At 61.6% G+C, this 9,204-nt stretch overlaps 1 protein-coding gene across 1 annotated transcript; it reads right to left on the reverse strand.

The window, feature by feature from the left end:
- Positions 1-4,500: 4,500 nt before the first annotated feature.
- On the reverse strand, positions 4,501-8,901 carry TMEM250 (transmembrane protein 250). The gene is made up of 2 exons (XM_054502319.2): positions 8,382-8,901; positions 4,501-6,910 (listed from the first exon to the last, which is right to left on the reverse strand). Exon 2 carries the CDS (start codon positions 6,781-6,783, stop codon positions 6,364-6,366), a length of 420 nt encoding a protein of 139 aa, XP_054358294.1. The 5' UTR covers positions 6,784-6,910; positions 8,382-8,901; the 3' UTR covers positions 4,501-6,363.
- Positions 8,902-9,204: the final 303 nt, after the last annotated feature.

A 9,204-nucleotide genomic window follows, 5' to 3' on the forward strand; every position in this document is an offset into this window, starting at 1 on the left:
TGAGCGGAGGCCTGCAGGGAGGGCCTGAGCAGAGAGGGGCCCTTTCCAAAGGAGACCCATAAAGAAGAAGAGAAACGCACTGGCCTCTGCAGATCGAAGCACGTTTGTCTCCCCCAGAAAACGCTGAATCAGCACTGACAGCACTGCCAGGGCCCGCGCCCTCCTCCGATCGCACGCTGGAGGGGACAGGCCCTTCCAAGGTCATGGAGCATCAATATCACCATCGATGCAGCTGCACCGGGGTAGTCGTGCTTGGTCCGGGGTGGGGGCCGCGCCTGGCCCTGCCGTCCTTCCTGCTGGGGGCTGTGTCTGGAGCCCGGCACCTTCCCCCTCAGCCCCTGCTGTCCTGTCCAGCCCCCTGGGGAAGGGTTGGAGGTAGAGGACATTCCTGTGTGTGTGCGTTTGGGGTGGTTTTGCCTGTGGAGGCTGCACATGGGGGCTCTGATGGGGCAGCCTTCCGAGGCCACCTGGTCCACCCTGTGCTGGGGATGGGACAGCACGTGGCCCATCTTGACGGAGCATCTTAGATCTTGAAATCCCCAGCACCACCCCCTTCCAGCCATTGCCTGCCCTCTGCTGGCTCCTCAGCTTGGATTCCGCTTTTCAGCAACAGAGACCCCCGGTCTGGTGCCCAAGCTGGTGTCCCCATGTGGTGGACGACGGGGAAAGGGGGGCTCTTGGAGCCACTCGGCACAATTCCCCTGGGCCAGGCACAGACTGAAAATCAGACCCCACTAAGTCAACAGCCCGGGCTGGCTTTGGTGGCTTCCTCCACACCCCGTGCCCGGCTGTGACTTCCTGACTCAGCACTCTGTTCAGCCTGAGATGGAGCCGCTCCCCACCTCCAGGCCTCCCTCCCACCATCTCCACCCAGGGGCCGCCCTCCCCAGATCCCCTCTGACTCCTCCCTCCCCGGCCCACCCAGCTCCCCTTCAGCTTCACCCCTGCCTTGGGCTGGAGACCTTCTCTGTTGGTCCAGGCTCAGGGATTGGTCCGGGGCCGCCCACCCTCCCCCATCCTCCAGGCTGAACACTGAGCTCTGGTGCCAGGCTCCTCACTCCCAAACCCATGACTCCCAAACCCACTGCTGTCACTGGGGGCCTCTCATCTAGCCAGTGCCGGGCAGCTCTGATTCCAGAGCCTTCCCAGCACGTTCCTGACCTCCAGGCGGTTCTGCAGCTACCTCCACTTCCCACCGTCCCCAGGAGCAGCCAGCGGCCCTCCCTGCCCACACCTGTCCTTCCCAGCTCACTCAGGTCTGGTTGCCACCCTGAGTCCCTGGGGCCACTTCCCTCCTTCACAGGCAACCGAGGCCACTTGCAGCGGGAGGGGAGCCGCTGTACGGACCAGCCGCCTCATAAGGATGGATCCTGTCTCCTAACCTGCTCCCAACTCCCTCCAGAGCGGCTGCGCATCGCCTGAGATCTCTGCAGGAAGCTGCAGCGGCCGCGTGCTTAGGTTCTGTCTCAACACCTTCCCAGTCCTCGACTCCTCACCACTGCTGGAAGCCCCTGGAAGCCTCCAGGCATGCAGGTCACTGCTATGTTTTCGGACATGTAGAGCCCACCACCAGCAAATCAGGCTGCTCTAAATGTGACGTTTCGGTGGAATGCCCTGGTCCCCCAGCAGTGGTCCTGGCGTGTCTCCCCACCCAGCAGAAACACAGCTGCTGCTGGGAGGGCCCAGGCGGCCCAGGACAGACAGCCCCAGACATACAGCACCATCGGCAGTCCCTGGAGATCCCCCTCTGGGGGGATCTGCAGCATGGTCTGGTCTGGGTGTCTGTCACTGTGGACAAAGGGCCTGGGGACAACCTCCAAGTAGCTCCGGCCTTCCTTGGAGTCGTGGCCCTTGCACAGCTCAGCCGGTCATCTGGGACCTCAAGGGGAGAACAACTTTGAAAACAGAACCTGTCAAACAGGGGAAATGCCTGGTTAACACAGCCTGAGGATGGCAGGTCTGCTGGGGAGCGGTTGTAAGCAGCTCCACCGCCCCTCAGATCCCCCACGGGACTCTTCAGCCACCCAGAGGAGCCGGGTTATCGGGGCTCCCGAAAGGCACACACTGTGGCCATGGGGAAACTCCTTGGCTCTTGGAGCCTGTGACAGGCCCCTGCCCGGGGAATGGCCTGAGCCTAGGAGGTCGAGGCTGCAGTGAGCCGTGATCGTGGCCACTGCAGCCTTGGCAACAGAGCGAGACCCCATCTCTGAAAAAAAAAAAAAAAAAAAAGGAAAAACGGAAAAAAAAAAAAGCCCTTGTCATAATCCAGCCATGGGTGGCTCGTTCTGTGGGAACTGCTTCCTTGGGTCTGATGAGACATTCAGTGGTCACGGTGGTGCCTGTCCCTGTCCTCAGTGGTCCCATGGGCTGGTGGCTCCTGTACACAGCAGTGTGGATGAGGCGTTGCCACTGTTGCGGCGAGTTCTATCAGATGGAGATGGCCCAGGCAGGGAACAATGGAAAACATGCCAAATCACTGAAACAGAGTGAAGCCAGGCGGGGAGGCCCAGGGAAGCCCCCAGGGAAGGCAGGAGCCCTTGTGCAGCCTCTCTGGTGTGGTACATGGCCGGGTGTGACCACAGTGAAGGGCATAGGCACCTTCGCCCACACCTGGCAAAGCAATAAGACCAGGCCGCTCTCCCAGGCCGAGCCTCAGATGGTCCGTTTGCTAACTGCCCCAGCTTTGTGTGCACAGGTAAGGCTGCGTGTCCAGGCCCTGCGCCCACCTCAGGACTCGGCTGTGGCCTGGCAGCCCCTGTGGGGCACACAGAGCCCCCAGACCTTCGGATCAGAAGCCTAGTCTTGGAAGCAGTGCTCCATACCAAGCTTCAGCCCTGGGTTTGGTAAAACAAGTGTCACCCTCCTAAGCTTTTCAGGGGCAAACATTTTTGTAAGGATTTCACAAACTCTGCCATCAAAAACAAAACCCTAGAAGTTTGGTGAAACAGTTCCACAAAACTCTACAAGGGATAGCTTGTTACGTAATGGAATCCAGAGTTTTCCTTTATTTTCTTGAGAAGGGGTCTTGCTCTGTCACCGAGGCTGGAGAGCAGTGACAAAATCATGGTTCACTGTAGCCTCAACCCCTCCCTGGCCTGGGCTTAAACAATCCTCCCCACTCAGCCTCCGGAGTAGCTGGAACTAGAGATGAGCACCACTACACCTGACTCATTTAAAAATATTTTTTTGTAGAGATGGGGTCTCCCTGCTGCCCAGGCTGATCTGGAACTCCTGGGTTCAAGCGATTTTCCCGCCTTGGCCTCCCAAAGTGTTGGAATTACAGGTGTGAGCCACTGCACCCAGCTGGTTTCCCTTTAAGTGACACTTTCTGGCCATAATGACTGCCTGGGAGGAAATCGTTGTCATCTTCATGTTGTTAGAAGCCTTTGCAAGTGAAAAAATGAGAAACGTGAACTTCCTCCCTTCACAGAAGCTAAGGAAGCCTTTACAAAGCAAAGATTCTACAATAGTATGAATAGTATGTCTCTCGATCTTCACACTTTTTTTTTTTTTTTTTTGAGACAGAGTCTCATTCTATCACCAGGCTGGAGTGCAGTGGTGCAATCACGGCTCACTGCAGCCTCGATCTCGTAGGTGCACACCACCACGGCCAGCTCATTTTTAAATTTTCTGTAGAGATGGGATCTCTCTATGTTGCCCAGGCTGGTCTTGAACTCCTGGGCTCAAGTGATCCTCCTGCCTTGGCTTCCCAAAGTGCTGGGATTACAGGCGTGAGCCACTGCACCTGGCCTCAAAACGGTTTTTTTGGATAAATAAGAACTTTGGTTTTACTTTTCTTCCAACCTTTTTTTATGTGTGTGCATCTGCCTGAGGTGGATAGCGCTGTCCTTACACACAGCCCTGAGGCCTCCTTTCGGCAGCGTTGGAAACACCACCCCAGCTTTAAGACTGAACTAGGCTTGGTGGAGGGGCCCACGCCTGGAATCCTAGCACTTTGGGAGGCCGAGGCAGGTGAATCACCTGAAGTCAGGAGTTCGAGACCAGCCCGGCCAACATGGTGAAACTCCATCTCTACTAAAAATACAAAAATGAGCCGGGTGTGGTGGTGGGCACCTGTAATCCCAGCTACTTGGGAGGCTGAGACACGAGAATCACTTGAACCCGGGAGGTGGAGGTTGCAGTGAGCTGAGATCGTGTCAATGCACTCCAGCCCAGGTGACATGAGCAAAACTCCGTCTACAAAAAAAAAAACAAACTCTGAACGGGCCAGTCAGCTGAATGCAACCTCCACCGGCCTGCACAGCAGTGTCCCGGGGACTGCCCTGCTGACAAATCCTTGCCTGTCAGCTAGGCTACCTCCCCAGGGCAGCTTCCCACAAGGGGAACCCTGGCCTCAGGGGCTCCTTCCCCAGCATGGCAACAAGTGTTTGTGAAAACTTTCCCATCTTACGGGAGAAGATGATTCCTATGGTGCTCTGGGTGATTATTATGTCCTTCAAAAAGGAATAAAACAATTGAACTTTAAGCAATCACTCCATCAACACATTAAAAAAATAGGTTTAATGCAGGTGGGTCATCACATGACGAATTTCACAGGCACTGGGGATAGCAGGGGGCCAGGTGCTCAGAGGGCACCAAGGCGCCACAACTCCCTGCAGCGTTGACACTGCACGAGCGGCACCGCCAGCCCCCTCCCACCTCCCGTCCCACCTTCACCCTCAGCCAAGAGGCTTGGGTGACTCTGAGTAATACGTTAACAAAAAACAAAGCTTCTTTGAGGAAACAGCGTGACTTAGTGCAAAAGATTCTCTGCAGCAAGAAATGAGGCCCACGCAGGGAAGCTCCCGCCCGCCTGCCGGGGGCCTGGACGCAGTCGGGGCTCACAGAGGTCATCCACAGAAGCTGCCGATAAATTAGAGAGCACGGTTTACGGCCAAAGATTTTTTGCTTTCTCTACCTGATTTAGGGGTTTTCAAAAAGTTTCTCTTCCAGTGGCACACAACTGTCCTCGTGGCTCCCGGGTCACTGGTCCGCCTGACAGGGCAGGGTCACAAGTCCCACCCATGCCCGGAGTGTGGGGACATGGATTTGAGGTAACGCTAGGGTTGTCAGTACCATATCCTGTGTCCTGCTCTAGGGCAGCCTCTGCCTGTTGTCCTTGCAATCATTATTCAGGGCGCCCTCCCACTCGCCCCCAAAGTCACACGGCCATGGGCAGTCCACCATAGTGCTGCCGTGACTGCAAGGCTGAGGAGCAGAGCAAGGGGTCCTGGGTGAGACTTTGGCCCATGGTGGCTGCCTTCCCTGAACACAGGCATCTACGCCTCTCCAGCCTACCTGCCCCTGTGTCATCATTTGGGCCCCCCAGTCAGTGGAGGACAGTGTGGGATAGGATCTCAGCATATACGCGGGGCTCTAAGATGCTGCTGGTGCCACACAGGCTCTGGGGCTGTGTTTGCCGCACTGAGGCCTCTGCCGCCTGCTCCGGACACTTGGGACACGCAAGTCTCCATCCCGGTTCACTGCAGCCTCAATCTCCCAGGCTTTCCTTGACGGTGTTCCCTCAAAGAAAGATGCCCAAAGCCCTCCCCCGCAAAAAAAGCCAGAAAGTAATGGAGGTGCCTCCGCAGAAATCCAGAGCATCTGCAGGACATCCTCACAGCCCTCCCAGAACAGGCAGACAGGCCAGTGTTGCTGGAGTCAGCCCCTGGCTCCCAGGGTTCCCCCAGGCCAGCCCCTGAGCTGGGAGCCTGCTGAGGCCCCTCCCACCTGAGCCCCTCTCCGGCCCCCCGCTAGACTGCATCTACACAATCCAAGGGGACCCTGAAGCCTGCCTGGGGACTCAGGACCCACACAGCCCCTCAGGGTGACACACACAGGGTGGTCCACGAGCAGTGCCAGACCTCAGGCGGCCCAGGGCAGAGTAAGCAGCTTTGTGGCAGTGTGGTGTGTCAGCGACGGGAGCCTTCCGTGTCCCGTTGGCTGGGGCTGGGACCAGGGCACGCAGAAGGAGCTATGCAGCCAGGAGGGCACCCCCTCCGGATTTGCTCCTGGGCACACAGCCCTCTGTGTCCTGGGGCCTCCCAAGGTGATGGCTAAAGTCCCTGGCAGCTGTGGTCCTGGAGAGAGGCCCACAGAGAGGCGGAACGGAGGGCCCACCCCGCAGTACGACCTGAAGACGTGTGAGCAGGAGCCACCGGCAGGTGGGCGCTGCCCCTGAGAGTGCACACGGGGAGGGTGGGCGCAGGAAGCCAGCCTAGGGGCGGCTTTTCTTTTCTCTCCGTGGGCGCCGGGCAGCGACGGCCTGGGGGATGGGCGGAAGGGAAGGCGCTGGCCGACCCCACCCATGGAGAGAACACAGCCACAGGCCCGGACGATACATCAAGCTCGCGCCCACGGCCCTCACATGTCCACGAAGACCATGAAGCACCAGCCCAGGCCCCCGACCAGCAGCATGGTGACGTGGATGCCGTAGATGAGCAGCTCGTTCACCAGGCGGAAGTCCACGCGCCGGCGGCCCAGCAGCAACAGCAGCACCGACAGCTTGCGCTGGAAGCGCAGCAGGACCCGAACGCCCAGGTACTGTAGGCAGAAGAGGGCGGCCAGCGCACCCCAGAGCGCCGCAGTGAACAGGCTGCAGCTGAAGTAGAGTAGGAAGCGGATGAAGCCGTACAGCCAGCGCGTCTTGATGTACACGTCGAAGTTGTTGTACTTGGTGCGGGCCAGGTGGGAGGCGCGCACGGGCCCGCAGGCCGCATGCAGGCAGGTGGTGTGCGGGCCGTGGAAGGAGCGCACCCGCCGCGGAATGGGCATGACCGGCATTGGGCCCCGGCGGCGGCAGCGCTAGCTCGCAGTGGCGGCGGCGGCGGTGTCCAGGCGGCGGTCAGCGTAGGGTTCATGGGCGCCTAGGCCTGGAAGCCCGCAGCTGAGCCTGGGGGGAGGCGTCGGCCTGCGGGGAGAGCCGCAAAACCCGCGTCAGTGTGAGGACACCATACGAATCCCTCCCCAGGCAATCAGCCGGCGAAAGTGGACACAAACTCCAGCACCAGGACTACGGGAAAATGGAGTCCAGGGCGGGATCTGCGGGCACTCCTGGGCTTACTCTTTTCACAAACCCTCCCAAGGATACTTCCAAGGGGCCCACCACCCGGGGAAGCCAAAGTGCTTGTTCTAGGGCAGCACTGGGGAAGAGGGGGCCTTCGGAACAGTGGCCAGGGGAGGCCCCCGGAGGTGGTCAATGCCAAAACGGATGGGAAGGGGCAAGAGTGGTTCTTTCCTGCAGGATCCTCGCAGCCCCCACTAACTGGACCACACTCTGCTCTTAGGCAGTTTGCCCGTTACTGCCCTGGTCTTCTGCGGCTGCCTGACCCAGGGCTGACGCAAGCCCTTAAATGGCACCTGCAAGAAGCCACCACAGGGCCTGGAAAAGGGACTCCAGGGCTCACAGGTGAACCGAGAACAAGCCCGGTGGGAGCAGGTGACCAGATGGACGCTGGGTCCAGTGCTGGTGCCAGATGGACGGCTCGGGGCCCTGGGGTCACCTTGCTGGGCCTGAACCCTGGCACTGTCCTTCCCTAGCAGTGACTTTGGGCAGGTCACCTGACCCCAAGACGGCTCCTGCTCTGTCCAATGGGGGTGCCAATAGCACAGCCCTTGTAGGTAGCTGTGGGAGGGAAGGGGCTGGGCTTGGCGTGCACAATGGGGTCGGCCCGGGGCCTGGCAGCGGCCCTACAGACTGGGCTGCAAAGAGCAGACGCGGCATTTGGCTCTCTAGCTTCACCTAGTAAACGCCGTTTATAGCTTGCCTAAATAATCTGTAGACGGAATGAACTCAAAGGTCAGGAAATAAAATCGGAGCAGGAAAGTTGGTAACACTACAGGGGACTGTTGCCAAGAGCTTCGCCTGCCTTCAGATTCAGCCTGGGGCCCTGCCATGGGGACCTGGCCGGGACGGAGGCGGGAGGGGCCGGGACCGCCTGACCCTCCCGCGCCCGCAGGGGCCCGGCCTCGCCCTCTTCCTACGCCCGGCTCCTCCACGGGGTGCAGGGGCCAGAGCGGGCGTATTTAAGGCCGGCCTCGGCCTGGAGCTCGCCCTGGCCGGGACCCCAGCCATGGAGGTGCCACTCAAACGCGACTCGGCGAAGCCGTGTCCCCGCAGGGTCTCGCGGCCCGCGGCTCCATCCGGGTCCCTGTCTTTCTGCAGACACCCGCTCGGCCGGGCCCATGGACCCAGGACTGTTTCCTTGGGGTCGCAGAGACGCGACGGGCCCCGGCCAACTCCTCGTGAGCACCGGGCCTGCGCCGCGCCGGCGCCGGGCCCCCTGGCTGCAGAGCCCCTGCCGGAGCCACTTCCGGGTCCCGCGCCGCGCGTTGCCCTGGAGACGGCCCCAGCCGAGGCCGGGTCCCCGCCCGCAGCTCACCCGGTGCCCTCTCCGCGGCGGCGGCGCCGGCGTCCCGGACCTCGGGGCCGGCCGGCGGTGCTAGGGGCCGGGCCTGCAGGTGCCCCTGTCCCTCGGGGCTCCGTGCGCAGGGCGGCCGCATGGTGCCGGGGCGCGCGGCTGGGGGCGCCGGCAGGGCGGCTGAGGGCGTGGTTCACGCGTCCCCGGCTGGGGTCACCCTGCAGGTGAAGGGGCTCCCGGGCGCGGCCGCCGGAGGCGTTTGGCCCAGCGTGGGAGCCGTAGCGCCGTCCCTCGACGGCCACCGTAGGGCGGCCTCACGCCCCCTCCACCCGTGCCGACCGAGCCGCGCTTCCCTTCCCCCTGCTCCGCGCCCGCGCTGGGCGTCCCGGACTCGTCGCTTCCCGAGGGCGGGCGGGCGGGCGTGCGTGCGTGCGCGCGCGAGCAGTCCGTAGCGTTCCCTCCCACGAACGCCCTCGGTGCCGCGCCTGGTCTTGCGCAGGCGCAGATGGCTGGCCTGCGCTTGTCGTTCCTGGGCCGCGCCTCCGCGCACGCGTTACCGCACCCCGTCTAGGGGCAGTGCGCAGGCGCGCTCCCGTGGAGTAGTCCTTTGGCCCCAGCAGAGGCCTTGACCCTGGTCGTGGCCCCGGACTGAGATGTCTGCGACCCGGCGCGCTGCTGCCGTCGCTGGGGTGGGGCCGGGCCCCGGAGGAAGCCGCCTTCCCGGCGGGGGTGGGCGGCCCAGGGACCGGGAGCAGGTCTGGTCCTCGCGGGGCCGTGTGCGAAGGCCCCCTGCGCGGCCCGGGCCTGGGGTTGGGAGGACGGGACGGCGGCAGGCATGGGGGCG

The sequence above is a fragment of the Pongo pygmaeus genome, chromosome 13 (assembly GCF_028885625.2).
Source record: "Pongo pygmaeus isolate AG05252 chromosome 13, NHGRI_mPonPyg2-v2.0_pri, whole genome shotgun sequence".
In the NCBI taxonomy this organism is placed as follows: Eukaryota; Metazoa; Chordata; class Mammalia; order Primates; family Hominidae; genus Pongo; species Pongo pygmaeus.

Excerpts from the sequence above, each read along its gene's own strand:
- TMEM250 (XM_054502319.2), bottom strand. The coding sequence starts at position 6,783 with ATGCCGGTCATGCCCATTCCGCGGCGGGTGCGCTCCTTCCACGGCCCG.